Source organism: Drosophila sechellia, chromosome X (assembly GCF_004382195.2).
Source record: "Drosophila sechellia strain sech25 chromosome X, ASM438219v1, whole genome shotgun sequence".
Taxonomy (NCBI): domain Eukaryota; kingdom Metazoa; phylum Arthropoda; class Insecta; order Diptera; family Drosophilidae; genus Drosophila; species Drosophila sechellia.
This window is the reverse complement of record NC_045954.1, coordinates 18,922,768-18,946,577: the sequence shown is the minus strand read 5'-3', so window position 1 is coordinate 18,946,577 and position 23,810 is coordinate 18,922,768. Positions and strand designations below refer to the sequence as shown.

General features: G+C 46.9%; 4 protein-coding genes across 6 annotated transcripts; 1 reads left to right on the top strand and 3 right to left on the bottom strand.

Annotated features, from left to right (window-relative positions):
* Positions 1-535: 535 nt before the first annotated feature.
* LOC116801989 lies at positions 536-5,700 on the bottom strand. The gene is made up of 13 exons (XM_032724643.1): positions 5,384-5,700; positions 5,257-5,306; positions 5,010-5,205; positions 3,935-4,934; positions 3,737-3,871; positions 3,470-3,681; positions 3,334-3,405; positions 2,994-3,271; positions 2,755-2,935; positions 2,444-2,692; positions 1,931-2,380; positions 1,694-1,870; positions 536-1,631 (listed from the first exon to the last, which is right to left on the bottom strand). The coding sequence occupies exons 1-13, from the start codon at positions 5,417-5,419 to the stop codon at positions 1,479-1,481; spliced, it is 3,189 nt and encodes a 1,062-aa protein (XP_032580534.1). The 5' UTR covers positions 5,420-5,700; the 3' UTR covers positions 536-1,478.
* Positions 5,701-6,328: 628 nt separating this feature from the next.
* Positions 6,329-23,461, bottom strand: LOC6614907 (serine/threonine-protein kinase S6KL). 3 transcript variants are annotated; one of them, XM_002039288.2, is made up of 9 exons: positions 22,918-23,178; positions 21,407-21,516; positions 21,129-21,345; positions 20,941-21,064; positions 20,778-20,876; positions 20,563-20,721; positions 18,219-18,307; positions 6,818-7,105; positions 6,329-6,761 (listed from the first exon to the last, which is right to left on the bottom strand). In XM_002039288.2, exons 1-9 carry the CDS (start codon positions 23,176-23,178, stop codon positions 6,654-6,656), a joined length of 1,455 nt encoding a protein of 484 aa, XP_002039324.1. In that variant the 3' UTR covers positions 6,329-6,653. The 3 variants fall into 3 exon arrangements, with proteins under 3 accessions (XP_002039324.1, XP_032581870.1, XP_032581871.1); XM_032725979.1 differs by having other exon boundaries at positions 6,654-6,761; positions 21,407-21,510; XM_032725980.1 differs by lacking the exons at positions 6,329-6,761; positions 6,818-7,105; positions 18,219-18,307 and adding an exon at positions 18,541-19,179 and having other exon boundaries at positions 22,918-23,461.
* On the top strand, positions 14,480-17,822 carry LOC116802219 (protein bangles and beads). The gene is made up of 3 exons (XM_032725984.1): positions 14,480-14,519; positions 14,688-14,826; positions 15,811-17,822. The coding sequence occupies exon 3, from the start codon at positions 15,812-15,814 to the stop codon at positions 17,105-17,107; it is 1,296 nt and encodes a 431-aa protein (XP_032581875.1). The 5' UTR covers positions 14,480-14,519; positions 14,688-14,826; position 15,811; the 3' UTR covers positions 17,108-17,822.
* LOC116802220 (autophagy-related protein 101) lies at positions 18,541-20,556 on the bottom strand. Its single transcript, XM_032725985.1, has one exon. The coding sequence runs from the start codon at positions 20,124-20,126 to the stop codon at positions 19,470-19,472; it is 657 nt and encodes a 218-aa protein (XP_032581876.1). The 5' UTR covers positions 20,127-20,556; the 3' UTR covers positions 18,541-19,469.
* Positions 23,462-23,810: the final 349 nt, after the last annotated feature.

Genomic DNA, 23,810 nt, shown 5'->3' with positions numbered 1-23,810 from the left:
TGTGTTCATATTAAGCAAAAAACAAAGAAATGCTAAAATTCATCCTATCTTCAAAATGCCTAGCAATGTGTAACGAATCTTACTCGTTGCTTCATTTCCGACGTTTCATTACCTAGCGCTTAACATGGCGGTTAGAACATTTAAATACGTGAACTTTGAACTTTACCTGTTAAGTACTCGTTACTGCAGTGCTAGCGATTATTGCTTATCCCCCCTGGGCCGTTAGAAATTTGATTTTCACTCATAAATAAAACATTTTGGTATTATGTATAGTTTGAAAAATTAATGTTTCGCGCATCATGGAGATTCACAACTTGTAAATTTCGTTCAAAATCAGTATATACTACCTGCCTTTTATATCATACCATTCAGACATTTCCGTTTTAACGCATTTATTTCCATTAATACCTCCCACAAACGGCTAAAACAAATGTTTTTTTTTTTTTGCGTTGCTTACATACGTACATTTTTATAATCTGTATCTAATAAAAAGAGTTAGGTTGTGATATGTTTTAAAAAGACAACAAGAAATGTATTGAATTAGTACAATAATATAATTTACACATAATATTTGTACACATATTCTGTTAATTTGATACGCTTTCAAATCGAATGAAAAAATACGCTGCTGTCATACATAAAATCCGCCGAATTTTCTCATAACACCTTTTTTTATGTCACGTGGTAAATAGTCTAGTTTTAAATTTAATATGTGTCTATATGTCAAAATACACTAGTTAGTTTACAATAGTGTAGCCCACAATCTTCGGTGAACCGAAAATATTGGTATTATGCATTTTGTCAATATTACGTTAGTCCAATACAAAACAATTATTCACTTTGGCATTTCCAAAGGACTAGATTCTACCTACCCGTCATTGGAATATAAGTGTACATCTAACCTATGCCACAAGTGGAAAAAATTTCGAAATAAGGAGTGTTTTCGAAAAGTTTTTCTATGCTACTCACTTGTGTATTTACATAACGTGTCTGTCAAATGGTTCTCATTCTATACTTATTCGATCTTTGCTTTTTGCTGTTGTAATCGGACAAATTCAACTGTTTTAGTGATTTACACTTGTGGAAACAGGTTTCCTACATAAATAATAGCATTCGAGAGAACAAATGTAAATTATACGACAAAATCCTATCTATCTACTAGTGAACTAAGTAAAACGCATTAAAATCAGGTCATGTTTGCCCATTTCGTTTGGCTTGATATTTGGGAATATTCCTTCTGCTCCGGTGATATATTTCAACTAATCGGAGACGAAAGGCCGAGTCCCGGTCATTCCTGTAAGTGATTTAAGCAATCTTCTCGCCCTGTAAAGTCTAAACTCATGGCATCGCTCGTCCTTGGTTACCATGCTCCTCTCCCCGCCTTACTGACTATTTAATCCATCTGATCTGGATAGCGAAGTCTTCTAAAATTATCACAAGAAGTTGGCATTCGTGTGTTCAATGGCGCTTTGTCGGCGTCACATGTAGGAGGGCGAGGACTTGCGCGATCTCGAGCGTGGCTTCGAAGGACTCTTTAGGCTGTGGCGCGAGCTGCTCCGCGGCTTGAAGCCGCGATCGTTCCACGGCTCCGAGACCCGTCCGAACCAGTGTATCAAATCCATAACCTCCAGCTGAAAGGATGGTGCATTAATGTGATGCTAGTTTATTCGTTCATTCATATCCATGTGCTCACCTGAAGTGTTTGCGGCAATTCCTTGAATATTTCACACTTGGTCAGTTGCGCATGTTGCGAGAGAAAAGAAAGACATTTCGACTTTAAAGCAGTGGCCATGTAGCGATCGGCTATTCCAAGTAGGCAGACCACGGAGTCCTCGTCAATAAGAGAGTATAGGGTGTTTTCGCACAATTCCTGTTCGACGTACACATATTTGTTATTGTACTTGAGAGTGCTGGAGTACCCATCTCTTACCTTAAGATCATCTATAGAGTATCGATCTGCCAGGAGCATAAGCTCGCACACCTGTTCGGCACCAACTGTACGATCAATAGGAGCGCCGTAGAGATAGAGGAGCAGGCGCCGGAAGATCACGGGTGAGGTGTCTGTGATGATGACCTTCCGGTTGATTGACTCCTGCATGCCCGACATCAGGGCCTTCTTGAACCACTCACAGCGAGCGGCAACGATCACCCGATGTGCCTTGAAGCTGTGCACCTGCAGGACTTTTGCTGCCGGCTCAGCGGTTTCAGGGACCGCTTCAGTTCCGCCTCCTGCCTTGGCAGCACCAGGCGTGGGTGCGTATGTGTGAACCTCGAACTCCATGTCGGCCAGCTGGGTGGAGTGCAGCAGGCGTAGGGCGTTCTTCGAGAGATTGCTGCTGGCGGCTATGGGTGGCTCACAGAGGTGCCGAATGAGGTTTAACTGAAGGCAAAATCACGATCGTTAGTCAGATACCAGTTTGAGATATAGCAATCATAGTATTACCTTAATGCTATTATAATCATAGTATTGTTTGCGATCCAGATACATTGCATCCTTCTCGCTCAGGCCCTGATTTAGGTTGTTCTCGTGATCAGCCATTTTCAAATTGTTCGACAGCGTGCAAGTGTCGTCCAGCAATCCCAGTTCAATCACGGACTGAGTGAACTCCTGTTTGCGCACCAGCATGCAGATCTGACTGATGGCGTCCCGCAGGGCGTCCTTGTGGTCCAGTAGCTTGGCAATGACGCCATTCTGTAAATTATTAAGAGGTTGAACTGGAGTTCTTAGCCATCCAAGTGGACCAGGTAGCTTACGATCTGACTGGTGGCCAGCTTGAAGCAGAATTTGAACTCCTTCCAGCCCAGCTTGTCGTCCAGTCGATCGGAAAGGTTCTCCACGATGAAGATGTAAGCGGGAATGTCCATAATCAGTTGCTCGAGGTTCTGGTTGATTGTGCTGCTTTTGCTCAGGAAATCCATTTCGCAGAACGTAGTCCTGCAATGATTTAGAGATCATAAGTTGGTCATCCCAACCATGGTCCACGGTTACCCACTTCTTGTCCTTGATTATTTCGAGCGCCGCCACAATCCTGCCGTAAATGTCGCGCATTTTCCGCACCTCGTACATGTAGAGCACAAACTTCAGGTCGTTTTCCGCCGAACTTAGGCGCTGCTTGTCCGAGAGATTATCGTAGAGCGTTAGACCCACTGGAGCACCGCGACGAGGACGTGGCGAGGGTTCGCCTCCATCGGCAATCTGCAGTTGCATGACAATAGCATCTTCCGCCTGTTGTTGTTGGAGGGGCAGATCCAAGTGGGAGCATTTAAGGTCCTGTTAGGGAAAAATAGTTATTACTGCTTAGACAACTCCTGCTAATCCCAAGCCCAACTCACCTTACACATGATTTCCAGTGAGTTTTTGATTTCCTCTATCACAGCGGTCAATACAAATAAGGTTGATTCGATCTGTTGGATAGAATGGATTAGTTCTCTGGCCCGACATACAATTAGTTGTGCCCGCGTAACTCACTTCAGGTACTAGGTAATTAACCAGCTCGGCTTTCTCGTCCACACTCAGACTCACAAAGACTCCGAGTACGTTCTGCAGCAGCTGCTGAACTTGCGACATGAAGATGGGAATGCGGGTGCGGATGTACTTGACGATTTCGTTCTTCTGATATCGCGTCATGTGAGCGGCATCCGTAATGAAGATATTGCAGAACTGTAGCACCTTGGCGCAGCCTAAAAAGATGCATACTCCTATAGAACCTGGATAACTGATATCCCAGTGACTCACCAATGGCACACTCGCGCAAGGCATCCTGAAAGGTGGCATAGAGTTGCGCCGGATCGCGGGTTATGTTCCCGGGATTGATGCACTGTATGACCCGATTGAGAATGCCGTGCAGATCCATTGTAACATTGACCACAACTAAAAGCAATCCGTAAAGAGTTACGCCGATATACACCGGATTATAGGCTCTATAATGCTTACACTTCTTGAGTCGTATCAGCCGCAGGTACTTGCGTGTCGGCTCCACCAGCTTGGTAAGCGATGGCTGCAGTTCCGCGAAGCTGATGAGCTTCTCGCACACATCCTCGTCCAGGTCCGGAAGCAGGGACTCCGTGTACAGCCAGTGCAGGATGGGGCCCAGCAGGAAGTTGGGCAGATTGCATAGCACGCCCACGGGCGTCAGCGGCGACGATGGCGGCGTGTCCATGGAGCTGGGAAAAGGCGAGGGACTCCGGGCACGGTACGGCGATAGTGGTGGCCTCCGGATGCTGCAGATGGCCAGACCAGTGGTCGGCGGCATGGGCGTCGGCGTTGGCTGCAGCATCAGGTCCTGGCAGAAGTTAAAGATATTCTTGCAGTGCGACTGCGATGTCTCCAGATGCGAATCCGAATGCGAAGTGGGCGGCAGACGATACATACCGCCACCGCCGCCACATTCGAGGCTCAGCAGACCCGTGGTCCTGACCACCGACTCCGAGTCCCCGGCGTTGCCGTTGCTCAGGCAATTGAAGCTGCTGCTGAACTGATGCACGCGCTGGGCGCCCAAGCCGGACGAGGGCATGGTCTGAAAGTCGCACGGCGGCTGCAGGTAAATGGGCGAGAGATTCAGGCGAGGCAGGGACTTCTCATGCCCATCGTCGTTGGCCGCCGGTGCCACGGAGATCCGTATGGGATTCGGGGTGTTCGGTCCACTGTGGCAGGACCTGGTCGCAGGACGAGCGGCATCCGATGACGGGGCACTGTTCACGCACATGCTGCAATCGAAGCCATTGAGCCGCAGTATGGAGGCGTGCAGGGCGTACTCCAGGCCACTGGAGCTCTTCACCATCACGTCGCTGAAGTAGGACTCCTGCAGGGCCTCGCCGAAGCTCAGTTGCTTCTCCTGACCAGCGGCTTGGTTGTCCTGCAGGCGCTTGCACTCCACGGCATACCAGTTCTCGCAGCTGAGCACCAGCGTATCAGTCGGCGTTAAGGTGTTGGTCTGCGTATGGGAAAGGTCAAAGGTTAACCAAAGGGCTCTGCAGAAGGAGCACATATGTATGTGTGTAGTACATACGCTGAACTCGATGCTGTGGCCGGCGAAGGCGCCGAAGACCAGGCGCGGATTGATCTCGTGGACATCGAAGGTCTCGCAGCTGAAAAGAACACTGGCCGATTCGCAGAAGGTGCCGCAGTCTTTGGATTCCGGTAGCGGGCTGACCAGGTCGTTGTACCACGTAATGTCACTGGTGTCATCCAGGCGGAACTTGATGCTGTGTCGGAGAATATTAGGATGACTCTACGTTTCTTCAGGATTAGCTTACCCCTCTAGACCGGACAGCTCCCGCTTTCCCTCGAACGTGCAGCAGACAATCTGAGGTTTTTGGGAGTGGGTGTATATGTTAGATGGACAACTAATTCAGGTAGTTGGGAAGTAACGAAGCAACTCACCTCCCAGGTGCCCAGGAAAGTGTGCACCAGTGCCATGTCGGTTTTTTAGTGTCCTGTTTGGAGTTGCCTAATCCTGCGTAGAGCCATGTATCCTGGCCAAGTCAGTGTAACCGTGTGTGTGGGTGTGCTTTTGTCCTGCGGTGTGGAACTGCAGTTTACCCAGCACCAGCGGCGACCAATTTGCATGCTCCGCTCCTTGGATGCGGCCAGGAGTCGTGACCACTGTCCACTTTTTCCTTTTCCTGCCTCTAGAAAGGACCTCTTCTGGATACGGTTATCGATGTGCGAGCGTGCATGTGTATGTATTTGTTGTTGCCAATAACTGTAACTGCGCTGCCGCTGTTGCTGCTTGCTCCGCTACTCCGCCGCCAGGACTCTCTGCAAGGAAACCAGCGAGTCCTTGCGCTCTCGCTGGCGCTCTCGCTCGCTCTCCTCCCGGCTGTTCGTGCCCGCATCCTGGCGTGAGCAGCAGCTGACAAAGCTCCGGAAAAGGGGGAAAAGCTCCGGGAAATGCGGAAAATCACCGTAGTTGGTTATGTATGACAATGCCACCCACGTTCGGCGAGCTTTCTATTTACTCGTCCATGAAATGTTTGGGCAAACACAACGCACGCAACTCCTGACGTTGGACAGGAAACCCATTTGCCGTCACTTATTTTCACACAGCATTCGGTGTCACTCAAAAAAATAATTAGAAAAGAGTTGGTCCTAAAGAAATCATGAACATAAGTTGAAGATATTTTTATCAAATACTACATATTATATAATATACTCCAAGATGTTTATAAGGGAACAAAATATAACATCTTTCTAATGTTAAAATTAAGGAACCCATATAAAAAACTATTTAACTTTTAAGAACAAGGAAAACATTTATTTTGGCGCATTGGACTAAAATTACTTTTCGAGCTTGAAAATACATTGCAAACATAAACAGTGTAAAAATGGCATTCGAAACGTAAAAAAACTCAGTTTATAAATTTAAAATTTATCACTGCAAGCTTTTTGAATACATTTGAATTTAACGCTCAATATAGCATATATAATATGGAATATAATTTATTATTAATTTTTAAACAATTTGCTATTTGTTCACTTGTAAAGAATGCAAGCACTTTTTCTTCATTTTAAAGGCATTTGTTAATCGAGTCGAGAGTATAAAACTTTTGTACAAATTGTTAGTTAAATGGAACGTTGCAGTTTAAATAATACCAAAAAATGTGGAAAAAATATGGCTGATTTTGTTTGTAAGGCTCCTCCAACTCGGGCGCTAGAAGTCCAGGAAGGCATCGATGGCACACTGATTGGTCAGCTGGTCGAACTGCCTGTCCTCGTAGATACGGATTCCATCCCTGGCTATAATCTCCCGCGGCGAGAGCTGCAAATGGCAATTGGAAGACTATTCCATGGCATGGTAAACTGAATGTGACTTACACTTAGCAGCTGCTTGGAGCTCAGGTTATAGTCCTTGTATATGGCAATCCTCTGGAGCGCCATCACACTGCGGATACGCTGGCGCGGCTCAATGGTGAGCAGCTTGCGCAGCACATCCCTGCCCTCGTGGGTGAGGTGCTGCACCTCCTCCGGCAGGAAGTCCTCGCTGTCGCCGTCACTGTCCTGCAGGCAGCCGTTGATCTGGGCAATGGATGGGGCATTGGACAGGCCGTCCTCCGGCTCCACACTCTCCCTCCGTCGCAGCAGGTGACGTTTGATGTTGGGCGACTGCAATTAGGATTATAATACCCATTAATAGTGAATCCTTTTCACTAGAGCATACTTTTCAGCGACGCTGGAAATTAGCCAAGTCGCAAACCCTCATGCAAAATACCTCTGCCAAGTTATACAGGTATATAGCTATATAGATAAACAACTAGAACCCATCCATGTGTCCAGAGTCTCTGATTTCTGATTTCAAACCACCAAGTCTGCAAGATATCATGGGTAGTCACAACCAAAGCGATGAGCCATACTCCTCTGTGTATCTTCACCGCCTGTCAGCTATTCCAAAAAATAATAATTAGCGTCCGGTGCCAACACGATCAACCGAACAATGCTAATGGTGAATGGTGACGCCCTGAATCATATCTAAATAACCAAACAATTTGCCACAGACACATGAACACGCAAATCACAAACGTCAGCTTATAGACAGAGCCAGCTAACCACATGGCTCTGGGTTTTTTCTTCTTTTTTTTTTTTTGCCATGGAACTCAATAAGCTGGAGTAAACATAAGCATATCTCTGGGCCTCATTATTTTTGTTACAAATTCTTCTAGGAATTCAATAGCTACAAAAACACGACCAATTCACAGGTAAAAGGGCTAATCTATCTAGCCCGCCATGTAATGGATCTATGATAGAGGAGTCTGAAATGAGCTAAATGTTATTTTATCAAATTTTTTAAGTTTCTAACTTAATACATATGTTTCATTTAAAAAATTACAAATTAACTAACAAGAACTAAGAAAAATCCAATGGCTAAACTGTAAAATGTGTGCCAGTTAATCTGAAAAGCTAAGGAAAAGATCGGGGTCACCACAAAGTACCATGTTCCAATTACAGAACCAATATACCTGATATAAAATTCATATTTTCTACATTAGCTTATAGCGCAAACCATCATAATAAAATGGAACTTAAATAATGAATATTCTGGAACTTTTAAACCAATTTCAGCATCACTTCTAGTGCAATTATGTCGATTACAATGAGATAAACGACGTTGGAAATCAGAAATCTGAAGTCTGCGATCTGAGATCTGGATACCCGACTTGGATAAGATCCATGTCTAAGATCGGCTGTGCCTAACTAGCCCGGCAAAGCTCAGATCGGCTCCACGAGCGCTAATGCATGCAAATTGGATTCAATTAGCGCGCTACTACTTCTAAAATAGAAATAGAAAATTTTTGTCGAGTTGATGGATGCTGCTGTTGCTGTTGCTGGACCCATTGTCGCTGTCGCCATGGAGAGTGCTGTAATACTCGCACTCTCACTTGCCGAGTACGTTCCAGATCTGCGGTCACATGGAGGGAATCATGGGGAAACCCGGTGGCAAATGTCAGATCGACGGGCGAATACCCCACATGTCAACTCAAAAATGGCACTTTCTAGATGCTCGTAGGGATTGGGACATATGTATACAAGCATGTGACATTTGGAACACCAGTACACCGGAATAATACTAGTCGGTTCGATCAATCACATTTATGGAACACAATATACAGCAAACTCCCCATTGAATAGCTAAATTCATGCAAATCTAATTTGACAAACGCAATTGTCATGTAAAAGCCACTTACTTACTGACACTGACTAGCTGCTAATTACACGGGCTGCACTTGAATACTCGCACATATGGCATGGGTATAGTAGATGGCTCATGGAGGATGACTATGGTCCGGGTTCGAGCAATGCACGCACTTGAACTTAACATGCACTGCCGACCGGAGAAGTGGCCACCTCTCGGGCATGACCCAAAAATGGCATTCACGATGGGAGACGGCGACTGCTGGCACTTTCACGGCGGAAAAGCGCAGGTGGCATTCGGGAAATGTCAGCGAATGGCCCCTTAGTCATCCAGATTCATTCCCAGACTCAAGGTGATCGTTGGCCGGGCACATAGCATACAAGTAAATGAATGTACTCATATGTGTGTATCGGTGGATAAAAGTCCAACTTAGGATGCATTGAGTGGTGGCCTAATGCCGAGAGATTTCGAAAGGTTTGACCTGCATTTGGAGCAACAAATTAAGCTTAATCAATGCGGCTGCGACCGCCAACTGACAAACAGCGAAATGTTGACAAAGAGAAACAGTTTGGGCTGTGCTTAGCTTAGAAAAATTAAATTAAATCACAGACGAGCGAGTCGCGGCTGGGCGACGAGAGGAGGAGAGGTAATGATCATCGGTGGATCGGGGTAGATCTGGATCTAGAGCGCGGGTGGAGCAGGGCGGCTGGCACTGCCACTGGGGCTGACCATGCCACCTTCCTGGTTCGTTGATTCGAAAACAAGTTGCGAAATGAGATGAGTCGAGCGCTCCACTGATTCTGCTCTGGTTCCCGCAGACGCTGGCGATCTCCGTCCGTTCATATTATATCTGCTTTATCGCTGACAATGTGACGCATGGTAATTGTAATTGCCGGCACGTGAGCTGGACGCTGGCCTGGCCGCCACCAGCTGTCACTCCATCGGAACTACACTACAATGGGAACTAGAACCATTCCCAATCCAAATGCCTATCCACACAAAGTCACTCCTAATTACACTTGCTTTTAATGGGGTAAACCGTTCGATCACCGAAGAAGCTTTAGTTGGATTCAAGTCCAAGTTGGATGGCTGGCTGACCACTACCCATTAACAATAGTTCAATCATTCAAGTGCACAATACACCAATTACATACATGTCGCACATTCTTCCTCTCCGTGTATTCAAATCAGCTAGAATGCGACTTCTGCGTTTGATTTGGCCAAACTGGATCACAGAATCACACACAGATTGGCCCTGGCCCAGTCATGGGTTGCCGAAGACCATCTTCCGTTTGAACTACCATAGGTCATCAACCGCCTTCCTTCTCCGGCTGCCATTCGCTCGGTTGGCCAATTATCGTCGCGACAAAGTTTAGTGCGAGCAAAAAGCTTGATAGTGATTATTATTTTTATATTTCCCAGAATTAATGTCCAGAGATAATTGTCTTAATCGACTGTACATCGCATATTGCACAGTCAGCCAAAAGCCAAAAGCCCAAAGCCAAACCCCAAACGAAAAGGAAGCCGACAAGAACGGATTGACAATACTGAAGTGCGCAGCAGCAAAAACCGAAAACAATCAGCAAGATTTCGGATTTCGAATGGCCATTGCGGCTTTACGAGTGCTCAGCTTGCCGATGAGTGGTGGCCTCCACCGCACAGACCTAAACAAACGCGCCAGGAAGTGCTCTTCGATCTGGCCAAGATGTGTGGCAAGTCGGCGAGTTGGCTCAAAATCCGTGGCGTAATAGGTTGCTCAATCGCCAGATTCGAGATGTATTTATTTAAATGCACATGCGCATCCATATCTAGCCAAAGATAGCCACTGCGATCGCCTGCAGAAGAACCACATGGCCACATGGTCATGATGGGATGGGGATGGGCCCTTTTCAATTACAGTCATTAAAATGCGTGTCTACTTTAATTACAAATTTCAAAACAGAAAAGGCGAACGTCGCGCAGAGGTGGATAAAAGTGCGCATAGATTTTGCAGTTTTTCCCCTGGGGGAATGTCCATCGTCCATGTCCATCGTCCATCTACCAGTCTCTAGTATCCACTAGCCACCACTGCCAGGCACTGTCCACTGTCATTGTCCACCAGTTGGACAGGCTGGACGGGCTGGACAGGCGGTGTATTATGCGACAATGACCTCTTTTCCGTGCTTAGGACATTCAAGGCCAATAACAAAGAGTTATGTATCCATGAGATACAAAGGCGACTCGGCCGCTGTTCTGCAGTCTTGCAGCTCTGCAGCTCTGAAGCTCTGCTCGCAGGTCTAGTACTGGGATGTGTATATGCAGACGGATGTGGCATGCAGCCAGCACTGGGCAACAAGGTGGCCCAAGTTGGATGTGCAGATTTGGGCCGAGCCACAGAACCAAGTCGGGAAACTAAGCCCCTGCTGCCCTGTGTAATTACCTTTGCCAGGATGATAATGATAATGATGATGGTAATGCTCCTGCCTCGCGATCTATGCTAGTTCTCCCTTTCGCTTTTGTGTTGACGACCAGGACAATGTTGATGTTGATTGCAACGCATGTGCATTTTATATTATACTCGTATGTATGATGGCAGACCGAGCACATCGTGGCCATTCCCCGCAGTTTCCCCCTGCGATTCCGCCGATCATCCAATCTTAAAAGGCTTTACTCCACTCCAAGCAAGTCCATATCCATGGCCAATGCCCAAGTCGTGTCGGCAGCGCACAAATTTATTGCATTCGCTGCTCCGCAAAGAGCCTGCAGAAAATCTACGTCCAGAAGAGGTTCCCTTTTGCGGACTGCGCAAATATTTATGCAAGTCAAGAGCATAAAAATGTCGCAAGAAAATGAGAAGACCAGTGCAGCCATTAATTGACCACTTGGCCCAGCAGGCAAGTGCTTGTGCATCCTGCCCTCCACCTCTAAGGCGCCGCATTCCCACCTCTTCAGATCGGACGACACGCTAGGAGGATCGGCAGCCATCCCACAGAGCAGTGCCCATTCCCGAGCCCGGCCAATTTTCCACCATCTTCTCCAGCTCAGCGCCAAAAAGTTGCATTTGATTTGGCGCTGGTATGAGTATGGGCTCCGCATGAGCTTTCTCCATACCACAGATACCCTAAACTACAGGAGTTACTTAGTTAGTAACACCTATATTTAACTAGAAAAATCTATATCTCAGATTGAAATCTTTAAGAGTTCCTTAAGCTGATGAAGTATCGTATTTCTTAGATCTTCGATCATAGATCATAGATCATCATGCGATCATATCTTATTAAAAGAAAGGGTATCACTATTTCGGCGTAGCCTAGGCAATCTCACATTTTTTAATAGCATCGCCTACTTTGGCTGGAACTCAGTGGTTCAGGTTTTCTTCTAACTTGGTTGTCCTCCAGCAGAGCTGAGGTTTTTTTTTAGATCGGGCAATTAAATGTCTGGTGGGGAGATATTCTGAACTGACTATATATGTTTGCATATAGATACATACATATGTGTATACAAGGACTTGCAAAGTGCCATGGCAAACCTGAGCTAATAGAAGCTCTTATTAGACTCGTAAAAGTGCGATTTAAATCTAAGCTAAGTTTAGACTATTAGCACGGTAGTCACACCATTAGAATACGTCATCTTTTGCCATGAACAAACAGTTCGCATAGTCAGAGTTGTTGTTCCTCAGCCGTTCATCCATGGAAATCATTGAGCAACTTAATAATTGCAATTATGCATGATTTTTCTAAACGCAAATATCTAAAGATTATGAGATTCATTTTCGTGACGAGATCTACGAGATCAACAGAACTATCTACAGCGCGATCGACCTTCAAAATTGGCCTACGACTGGTGTTGGTGGGTCGGTCGTAAAGGTTTTCGGGTTCTGGGTATTTGGGTATTTGGGTTAGCCATCCATCGGTTTTGCATACACTTTACAAGTTCCTAGGTACGCAACTACGTGGCCAATCCTGCCTAACTATAGATTCCGAAAAACAGGTAGACAGCCGGGGCCAGATAATCCATGGGCCCATAAAACCCAAAACCGTACCGAACCCAAACGGGTCGTAAATAAACAGATGGGTCGCGTTCAAATATTTCTTGGACAGCCGACTTAATGTGGCTTTCCCTCGTTTATCTCGCCCATCTCGGTTACTATCTCGCACCATTAGTATCATCATCGTGTGCATTCTGAAATCAGACTCTTTCCAAATCCAATCAGAGCACGTTTAACTTAAGAGCTCTTCTCCCAGAACTTTTCCGCTAAACGATTGTCCGACCTTAGAGACGTCGACGCAATAGTATCTTCTGCTCGCATAAGGCACTTCGTTTCCATGGGTGCACACTCGAAGAGAAAAGAATCAAATGATATTAGATGCCCCATAATTTGATGTACGAACTAAGGGAAATCTTAAACCCATTGGGCTATAAATGAATAAGGGTCTGAATAATACATATATTATCATACGATTTCAAATGATCTCTATTCGAATCTAGAGTATATTTCATGATCTATCTACGAATTACGATCGAAATCACTGGCTTTGATTGGATTTTTTCGGGTGTACAACAAGCATTATGTGGCATTTAGTGGCCCAATTTGGAGGAGGCGAAAAAGTCGTGGATGTGGACTTTCATAAGCGACAACTACGGATTGGGCAATTTAGCGCACCCACGAGCGTGTGGAACGCCACTTTCTGGCGGGGAAGTGGAACTTTCCACCGATCCAAACGCATCTATCCTTTTTGGAGCTCATGTGTACTATACATACACCTTATATTTTATCTGGTGGCAGTCTATAAAAAGAATCGGCAGGCCTGTTTGGAGCTGCCCCCAGGCATTTATCATTCTAAGATAATCAACGATCGGAAACCCCCTGCTTTGATTATGTTAATGATGTTCCTCGGCGGGATCGAATGCAGCCTGGTATGGGTATGGGTATGGGTATTGGTATGGGTATGGGTATGGGTATGGGTATGGGTATGGGTATGGTTATGGTCTGGTTTGGTCCTCTTCTGGCCACTGGCTTAGTTCGTCTTTGGCTCGATTGCTAAAGTTCTTGGTGGTGCTGGTTGCTGGTGCTGGTGGAACTAGCAGGCATGCTGGCCCCATGCCCCCTAATCCCGTCTCGTGCCCAAGTAGATACCGGTTTCTTTTTCGCCAGGCCAACTCCTCTGCCGCCTCCGAGCAAGCTGGCGAGCAAGCAACCCCGCCAATTGCATTGAACCACAATTAAGCATTTTTCTTTGGCCCTGGCTGATTGCTGATATTATCATCGTACCAACTGCATTTGAAAATCGTGCTGCGTTTAATGACGCTTATGGCAATCGATCAGCGCAGGGCGGGCGGGCAGCCAGCGATCCTGGCTAGTTCGATTTTATAAATAGATCCTACCAACAGTTGCCAGTTACCAGGTACCACGTATCTGCGGTCTGCCAAAGAAGTCTCTGCAGAAGACTTACAAATTGCATTCGCTTTAAAAATAGACAGCGCGCAGTGAACAATTTGCCGTCTATTTATGGAGAAAGGGTTCTGGATGGGAGATGGTCATGGCATTGGGATTGGGGATGGGGTTCTGCAGTGCTCTTTCGTTCCCGGCTTAGAACGCCGAACTAAAAATACCCATATCCACGGGATCCTTGCGACTTGCGACTCTCACGTACGCATTCCCGCTGCCCCATCCTCTAAAGATTCTGCCTGCTGCGTGCTGCGTCTTGCTGCGGCTGCTGCTGTTGTTGCTGCTGCTTATGCTGCTGCTGCTACCGCCGCTGCTGCGACGTTCGTGCCTAGCACGCTGTCTATGGCCATACCGCCGATGCTCTGCCGACGCCGACTTCGGGCGTTCGTGATCCGGCGACGAGTGTATATAAACGCCCCGGCGCGCTGGCATCCACTCAAAGTGTTTTTTGAAACTGACCGGTGAGAACACGCGGCAGGCCAGGCCAGCAGCGCAGTGGATTAAGAATATATATATACATATACATAAACCACACGAATCCCACCTACATATCACACACATATATATATTTTTTTTTAACCAAAATCTACCTTTTTTTTTAACTCTGTGCGTTGTGTGTTCTGTTGCAGGACGCGAAACGAAATCCCAGAATATTCTCAAACGAAAATTGCAAAACCGCAAATTGTTAACAAATAAGTGTATCTGTGAGATACGCAGTGCCAAAGCAAACACAGTTTCTAAACCGACGTTAGCCGCTTCAATCAAAAGGTGAGTGCTGGCCAAGGCCAAGGTATCGAAACGGGTGGAATCCTTGGTGCAAGTAACGGAGCCTGCCTTATCTGCATCGGTGGCGGGTCATCGAAGTGGCCAAATGGGTGAACCAACCGATTGGGTTTCGCAAATCACCGCCAGCGTCTCTTAACGAGTTTCGATTGCCAAGTCTTGGCGACGACGTACATATGTACCTAGATGCAGTTTTGGCCAACAAGAGCCGCTCGTAAATTATAAAGATCGTATCTTTGGGTGGGAGCGGGCATGGGGTAACCATGGCTTCTCGACCAGACAGACACACGTTGCGTAACACCCACGAAATAATGGCCAGTAATGGCCAATAGTTGAATAGTCTTGTGCAGCCATACAGCACAATTCATCATTCAAATGCACATTGTTTATGGGTGCCGGGCTCAAGAACCCCATTAGATTTGAAATCGAACCGTTATATCTGATATTTCTCTTTCAATAAATTAGGGTTTATCCATGGCCATTAAACGGCCGAATTAATTAGCATAAGGAAATGAGCAGATGGCCAAATTTGCAAGTCAGTCGTTGTCAGATGGTCCGAGATGGTCAGTTTTGAAAAACTTAAGTGATCACCGTTTAAGTGCCGCATTTGAATAATTAAACGCTTTCAATGTGGACCAGCCGGTGGCGGGAGAAAGGAGGCAGCATCATTAGATGCACAGGCAGCCAGTGGCCAGTGGGATGGATGCCAGCAGGACTGGCGGACCACCGGGTCTACGAACTGCCGCCGACGACAGGCAATTTCAATTCAAAGGTAGAATTTCATTTAATCGAATTACAAAAGAACCAAACGAAACGTAATTCCGCGGAAGACGAAACGATGATTGGGGAATTTAAAGCGGAATAGAAAGTCCGGACCACATTTAAAAAAATTCTCAGTGAGGGTCATTGTGCAGCCGATTGCTTTGTGGGTTCTAAATTAAAGTCCCCCGTCTGTCGTTTCCTTTCCAGAATGAAGTGCCAACTGCTTTTCGTGGCCACCGTGTGCCTGGCCAGCGTTTGGGCGCTTCCCGTGCCCGACGAGGAGGTGGCCATCCAGCCGGACAGCGGTACCAAGGCCGAGCTCCTGACCAAGACCGTGCTGCCCACCGCCGTTGAGCCTGCTCCCTTGAAGCCCGAGGCCGAGAAGCCGGCAGAGACCAAGACCATAGAAGCCAAGGCCGCCGTTCCAGAGCAGCCCGCACCCATCACTCCTGCCGCCGAGCCAGCCAAGGAGATCAACAGCGTGGAGCTCAAGTCGAGCGCGCCGGACGTAGAGACCGCCCCAGCTATTCCCGAGAAGAAGACCCTGCCCGAGGAGGCCAAGCCCGCCCAAGAGAACGCTCCCGTTGAGGCCGAGAAGAAGCAGGAGAAGACTGCCCGCACGGAGGCGGAACCCGCTGCCGAGGCTCAGCCCCAGGCCACCAAAGCCATTGAACAGGTCCCCGAAGCCCCAGCCGCCAATGCCGAGGTGCAGAAGCAAGTTGTCGACGAGGTCAAGCCCCAGGAGCCCAAGATCGATGCCAAGTCCGCCGAGGAGCCAGCGATTCCCGCCGTAGTTGCCGCCGAGAAAGAGACACCCGTGCCCGAGCAGCCCGCCCGCCAGGAGAGGATCAACGAAATCGAGCAGAAGGATGCCAAGAAGGACGCTGCTGTTCCCGAGGAGCCAGCCAAGGCCGCTGAAGCCACACCCACCGCCGCCCCTGAAGCCCCCAAGTCGGACTCCAACATCCAGGTGATTGCTCCCGAGAAGAAGTCCATCGAGTCAGCCCCCGCTGCTGCGGCTGCTTCTCCTGCCGCCCAGACTGCCCAGGCCAAGTCCGGTGAGGCCCCCAAGCCAGTTGACCAGCAGAAGAGCACCGAAACCGTTGCCGAGTCCGCTCCCGTCCTAAAGACCAATGCCCCACTTGCTCCGGCCGGTGCCACCAAGGTGACGGAGGCTGTCAAGGAGCAGGAGAAGGAACAGCCAGCCGCCGATACCGCTGCCAAGGCCCTGCCAGAACAGAAGAAGACGGAGGAGACAGCAGCACCAGAGCCAGCCGCCGCCGCTGCCCCTGCTGCCGTGCCCGAGGCCAAGAAGATCGACGAAGCACCAGCTGCCGAGCCCGTGGTCAAGGGCGAGGAGGCCATTGCCAAGCCCATTGCCCAGGCACCGTCGGCCGAGCCCAAAAAGTCGTCGGAGGAAAAGTCTGACAAGTCCGAGTCCAAGGTCGATGAGTCCTCGGAGTCCAAGGAGTCGGAGGAGAGCAGCGAATCGAAGGAGAACTAGGAATAGTAAGAGCTTTACATCTACCACCTTGCCTTAACCAACTCAACTCCAACTCAACACCGCACCGCACCGCACCACCCGCACCAACACCAGCACCACCAACCCTACCGACCATCGCACCACTGCTACGCCTTGGCAGCGTCTTAATATTACGATCGTAGTTAGTGGTATCCTTAGTTGTAAATGGAGCAGAACGAAATGACACACACAAAAGCATACAATGAATATGAAGGGCAGGACTGTGGAGAAGAGGATGGCGTTCTGCCCCAGGATCAATAGAACCAAGTGGATCGGAAGGTAACCACGCGTAGGCATAACAATTCAATACACAACAAACAGGACAAACCGCTAAGATGGCATAAAGTAATACTTATAATTATAATTTAATAAATGTAATCTTAATTAAATCTTAGTCGTTGCAAGACAACCACCCGGTACCCGCCCGCCCCAAGAAAAAACTCCTAGATCAGCCCACCCATGTCCACACCAAGACCGCGATCAAGACCAAGTCCTTTCCAAAAATAGCACCCAGAACGAAGCCAGCACTCGATGAGTATCGCCTATGATACATTATAAATGAGAAAACCTTTTTTTTTATTTGAGTTCTAACATAATGAAACTACATTTAATAACGATAGTGTTATAACGTATATATGAGAAGAAGTATATATGCTTTTATATAGACTGAGAAAATTCTTAAATAAAAATCGAAAAACTAAAATGCGTCGAATACTATCTGGGGATTTTAGTTCCAAACTGTGGGAGAGGATGGGAAACATCTAATCCTGAACATCAAACAGATGAATACCGACTTTGAATTGGATAGACAACACCTGATTATATAGAGCTCTGATTCTGACGGCGAGGCCAATTATAAACGCTCGGATTATAGAGCTTCATTGCGGACTGGTGGCCAACACACCGAGTATTCCCCACTGATGCAATGCAGCAAACCAGTTCCCCAGTTCCAGATCCAGCTAAGACTGCACTATGGATGTTAGTACTATGGCTATTGCGTCGGAAAACAAATCGGTTCGCCGAGATGGCGCATGCACGCATTCTGAATGGTTATTACCGATTGAATTACCCGCTACCGGATTTGGTCGCTTACCTTCTGCGTCAGCATCTGACAGGCAATAACGCCCAAGGCCCACCAGTCCACCGCATGGCCATAAGGTTCCCCGCACAGAATCTCCGGGGCTGTAACGATACGAGATGGGGAGAACGTTTTACCCACCCGCAAACAAATGGTGCAGAGGCAATGGTCTGTTCGGCGCGCCGAATTTGGATGATACGTATAAACTGGTATACGGACATGGGGTGCGCTATACGGACAAAACAAACGGACAGCTTGGGTAACTTGGAGCGGAGACATGGCTGGTCGATGTGATTGATTGGATGGATTATTGGGATAATGCTCGCAAAAAGGCCAATTACATTTCTACTTTGAACGTGTGCTTCAAAGGATTTATTCCGCTTAAATCGATTTTACAATATTAGTTAAGTCGTAAAGTACATTTATCGATTACTTTTATAGTTTGGACATATAGATAAACATTGATATACATACATACATGTCTACATATTGGATATCCATGGGTACATGGAGTCCGTACTATAGTTTAATCACTACAAGTACAATCACAATCTTTTATACATACATTTCTACCGCCTCATCGCTACTTGCCACGATCTAAACATTAGGTTTTAGATGGTTTCTGAATTCGTTAATGCTTGCTTTTCTTCTGTTCAGCTCGATTCTTCTCTCGCACACCGTGCACAATTTCATAGCTTGCATCGTTTTCGTTATTTACATTGGCGATTAAAATATAATTAACAAAGTATATTTGCTCGGCTGACAGCAACTGCTTGCTAGTGGAGCTCAAAGCTTGTTTTTGGAACGTTTTGCATGGATGATGAAGGGGATATAGCTTATACATTTGGTGGGATCTGGATAGCTAATGGCTATCTACATCTATGCAAATCTCCCTCCTGCTTTTAAATCCTGCCGAGGACATGTAAGTCCAGCATGCTCGTGGGTTAAGCGGTGGTCAATGGAACCTTGTGAATATCTAAAGCAATGATAACAACTAAAAGTATTAAGGCAGAACAATTAAGACGAAGCCTATATGTTAAACGATCTAGTTCAGCAGGGACGTGTCATTTGCCATAAACAATTATTCACTTCGCGTTTCATCCTATCACCCTTGTCTATGACCCAACCTTGGTCATGGGCAACGAAACACCAGGCGTAGAAGATTGAAAAAAAAAGAATATACTAATAAATTAACTCGCGAGAAACTAAGTAGTGGCCACCAAAACTACACAATGATGGGAGGATTTGCGTTCCCCCGCCAGCCCGTCACATTGCGAGCGTTTCTTTGATGATCTTCTTCATGGCGTTACCCATGGAGGGAGCAGCCGAGCCCGAGGTGGAGTAGTCAAACTTAAACAAATACGGCTGCACGTCCGGAAAGGATGTGTCGAAGATCAGGTCCAGTTCGCTCTGGCTGGGCGTCTTGGGCACGTAGTCGTGCCGATTCATCAGCTCAGTGATGTATATGACCTTTTCGGTCAGGAGATCGGAGACATTCTCGCGGCACAGCTGCCTCTCATCCTCGTTTTCGTGCTTGATCAGATCCAGGTGCACGGTCCACACCTCCCATGGGATCGACTCCTGCGGGAAGGGCCAGCGGTTCTTCTTTTTCTGGAAGAACTCCAGGCTGATCTGGCCGGAGCCACAGCTCTCGTTGGAACGCAGTTTCTCGCTGAACGAGTTGATGGCCCGCTTCACCTTGTGTGTCAAGCTGTCCGAGGTGCAGCACACGTAGGTGAAGTCGATGAAGTTGCAATCGACGTCCGTGTAGCCGACCGTGCCAATCGAATACTGGGCGTCGCCCGTGTACATATACTTGCCCAGGCAGCGGTGGAAGAGGACGGTGTGAAAAATGGTGGCCACCGCCTCGTCCACCTGACGACCCTCCATGGTCAGATCAAAAACCTGCGATCGCGCGTTCATTGCGATAACTTCTACGGCTTGAGTTTGAGATTGGGTTTACGTTTGTGTGTTGCCTATATACAGTGTTACGTCGGTATTGTGACGTTGGTTCCCTTGTTCCCTTACTATCGCCTGACTGCTATGGTATGCCTCTTGAGTCTGATCTTTGTTCTCTGATTATGTTTACTGGCTCACCAGTAATGTTTATAGTTCAATAACCTATCTCATTAAATGTACATCGTTTTTTAGCTTAAATAGTAGTATCCTAGAGTAACAGGGAGTTATATATGCTCTATTTTCCTATACTGCTCTGTTCCCTTTTTCTTCTAAGTTACTTTGCTGGGCTTTCTTTACGAAAATACCTTTGAACGATTTGGATTGCGATGGATCGGCGCGCCTCTTAACAGCTAAATCTATTACTTAGGTGTTTGTATGTTTAAGTTGGATTAGATCGTACCCATGTATTTGAAAGTGCCACACATGGTGCGCGTGTTTGCCCCCAGTTTGAGCCACTTGCTAAGGCCGAAGTCGGTTAGCTTTATGTGAAACTGTTCAGTTAGCAGGATGTTCTCCGGCTTCGCATCACGATATATAATCCCAGCGTTGTGGAGAAAATCTAAAAACAGCGTACGTGAGATTATGGTTAGCTGGCCCAAGACCTCTTTTACTCACCCAAGGCAAGTGCTATCTCGCCAATGTACAAGCGAACCAGATCAATGGAGAAGTGAGTTATTTTCGAGAACAACTCGCCGTTGGGTACGTACTCCGATACTGCAGTGGATTAGAGTATTTAGGATACACATAAAATCGTTAGTATAGTTTTATCTTAACGCACGAATATGGAGGTTGTGGCGGTTTTGCCACAGATCTATTTGCTTCACGATAAACGGATGATGGCCGCAAACCTTCTGAATGTCCGCCTCGTCCTTAATCTGCCGTACGCTGTTGTCTTCTATGAGCTGTATAAAAAAAGTAGGTGAGTTACTTTATCTCTGCCAGTACCCGAACAGAATGCTTAACAACCTTTGATTTCTTCAGCACCTTCAGGGCGTAGAACTGACTGTTGTCACTCTTGCTGGACACCTTGAAGACCACGCCGAAGGCTCCCTTGGCCACCAAATGATCGATACGGTACAGATCGTTCTTGCTGGACTCCTTAAAGTGCGAGTTGAAGATTGAGTTGGTCAGAGGTCGGTGCCACTGAGTCTTGCCACGACGAGAGCCATGAAGTGAGGTCAAGCTGCAAGGAAGAGTTGGCATATTATTTATGGAAACTTAAGAGGCGGTCAATGCGATTTTACCTCTTTCGCGTGGCCTTGTTTCGATGGCGAAATGAGTTGCGGGCACCGGAGAAGCTCCAGTTGAGTCGTCCTCCGCTAAGGCTGCCAAGACTCCAGGTGGAAAGCTGTTGCTGAAACAAGACAGATCATTAGGTTTTGGTGTTCAGTACACAATTCTCGCCCTTCACTGCTATCTATCCCTTGTGTATGTACATTTGTGTGTAAGTTATTTATATATTGAACACGCGGCGGACTGCCTGTCTACTGAATGACCAGTGCTGAAGCCAAAAAACGGCCTGAAACGGGCTCAGCGGATTTATTACGGCTTACCTGCGTCGTTTTCAACGGTTATCCCATCCCTTTCCACCGGAAAAATAAGCTAATGAATTCGCAGAACACTTTCTAGCAATCTATGAATTTCTACGGAGGCGTAGGAGATGCTTCTGCGATTTTCACTGGGCGACGACACGTGCGGTATGGCTTGTGAATATTTGCAAACAAACACCGCCACCGATGATCGAACAGTTGGGAACGGAACGCAGAAGAGAGCGAGAGAGCGAATCGACTATACAGTGGTGTCCACCGAGAGTGATCATCTGTTTTCAGTATTCACTATGACACATTCTTGAAAAAAATTCCGTTTTTTACATTAAATTGCTGATTTGTAGTCAAAGTAATAACGCCATTTTGAGCCAAACCGAGTAATACAGCGAATTTAAAATGGTTTTCCTACTAAGTACTTTCAAAACGTAAGTGTTGATTTAAAACATATTTTTCAGTCAATTCGTTTGAAAAATAATGGAGCTATGCGCTTCTTGTGTACATATGTTTTTATCTCTTAATATGGATTTCTGATGTGAAAAATCTTTAATAAACTACTACTGAGAACTAAATACGTTTTCTTATCTCATTTTCTCAACGCTTTTGCAAAAGCCGTACCAATATGCTGGCCCGCGCCTGTGGTCAGCGTTTCTTTGCATGAGGGTCACCATTCCATTCCGTCTGGCTACACACACGCGTATGGAGCATAATGTTCACATCTGTAGATCTGGATCTCCGCGTAGGCTGTGCAATCCTCAGATTCATACAGCGAAAACAGAGGGGGGAGCAAAACGGGCGGATTTGATAAGGGGGCGCCAGAATTTGCGCAGCGGGAGGCTCAATTGGCATGGCCATGAAAGTCGTATGCGAATGCGGAAATACTTGGGGCATTTGAAAAGTGCGGAAAAGAGCGCCCACACACGTGCTGCCTGTGGGGCGGCGGGAGGAAGAGGGCGTTTTGTGGGGGTCAGGGGTCAAAAGCCGCAACGTAATTGAATGGGGAAAACGCGAACCCAGCACCCATTAATGTCATTAATGACGCAGTATTTATTCGCGCTGACGAGGGCAAACATGGCCAACAAAGTCTACATATGTAAGTACGAATGTATGTTTATATGCGCATATGTGGGTTGCCTTATCAGCCCGTCCTCCATATATACCACAACGTCCACCCACCGCCCACTCCACTTGCAACTTTTCTTACTCATTACCTGCTGTGATTGTACAGGCTGTTCCTCCTCGCCCGGAGGATGCGACTGTGTTGGCTGGTTGGTTTGGGCCTGGAACTGGATCCTCCTGCTGCTCGGTTGCTCCTCCTCCTGTTGCGGCTGTTGTTGCTGCTGCTGCTCCCGATGCAGCTCCTCCTGGTGGTAGTGGTGATCGCTGGCTGTGGCGCCTAGTTCCGCTGCGCCTTGTGGCCACTGGGATGTCCTTCTGCTTCTGCTTGCATTACGCGGTTGCGAGTTGCCCATCAAAAGCTCCACTCGTCCCAATCAATTCCCGTTGTTTCTGTTTCCTTGTCGTCCGCTTGTTGTTTACACACACACACCGAACACCACCACACTCCACTCGTTCCACTGGAATTGCGCAATCACTGTTCGTGTGCGTGCGCGTGTGTGTGAGGGGCAGCCGAAAAATCGCAGTAAAAAGCGCGCACTTCGCAGCCGGGGTAGGTAAAATTCTAATATAAATATTTGGTAGCTAAGGCTGGCTCTATTTTGCTGTTTTTTCTGTGTGTTGTTTTTGTTGTTGTGCAGGTAGCAGTGTGACCAGACCAGACGTGGGCAAACAGTTAACCGCGAATGTTCTCGGTTTTGCGAAGGGGCACACTGCGAAATAGTGATGCGTAATGACAGTGGATAGAACGTATTATCTCTAAGGGTAGTAAAAGAATTTCCAAATATCAATGTCAGTTCTCAGAATTTTCAAGACCTCAATCTTCTACAAACTAATGTTAAGACATGCAAAAACTGTTTTCCTAAGTGAAAAAATAGTTTATTAGTATTAATCGTATATTTGTATTCATACATTAGTGTTAGTATATTACTGTTTCTTTTTTACATTTTATTTCCAGCATCACGAAAATGTTTATAACCGATAGTTG

What these genes read in the sequence shown, in the direction of transcription:
- LOC116801989 (XM_032724643.1), bottom strand. Translation starts at nt 5,419, where the DNA reads ATGGCACTGGTGCACACTTTCCTGGGCACCTGGGAG. An exon ending in CACTGGAAATCATGTGTAAG is followed by an intron (nt 3,272 to 3,333) that starts GTGAGTTGGGCT and finishes TTTCCCTAACAG; the next exon opens with GACCTTAAATGCTCCCACTT. An exon ending in AGCTGGCCACCAGTCAGATC is followed by an intron (nt 2,693 to 2,754) that starts GTAAGCTACCTG and finishes AATAATTTACAG; the next exon opens with AATGGCGTCATTGCCAAGCT.
- LOC116802219 (XM_032725984.1), top strand. Translation starts at nt 15,812, where the DNA reads ATGAAGTGCCAACTGCTTTTCGTGGCCACCGTGTGCCTGGCCAGCGTT.
- LOC116802220 (XM_032725985.1), bottom strand. Translation starts at nt 20,126, where the DNA reads ATGAACGCGCGATCGCAGGTTTTTGATCTGACCATGGAGGGTCGTCAG.
- LOC6614907 (XM_002039288.2), bottom strand. Translation starts at nt 23,178, where the DNA reads ATGGGCAACTCGCAACCGCGTAATGCAAGCAGAAGCAGAAGGACATCC. An exon ending in AACAAGGCCACGCGAAAGAG is followed by an intron (nt 21,346 to 21,406) that starts GTAAAATCGCAT and finishes TCTTCCTTGCAG; the next exon opens with CTTGACCTCACTTCATGGCT. An exon ending in AGGTGCTGAAGAAATCAAAG is followed by an intron (nt 21,065 to 21,128) that starts GTTGTTAAGCAT and finishes TTTTTTATACAG; the next exon opens with CTCATAGAAGACAACAGCGT.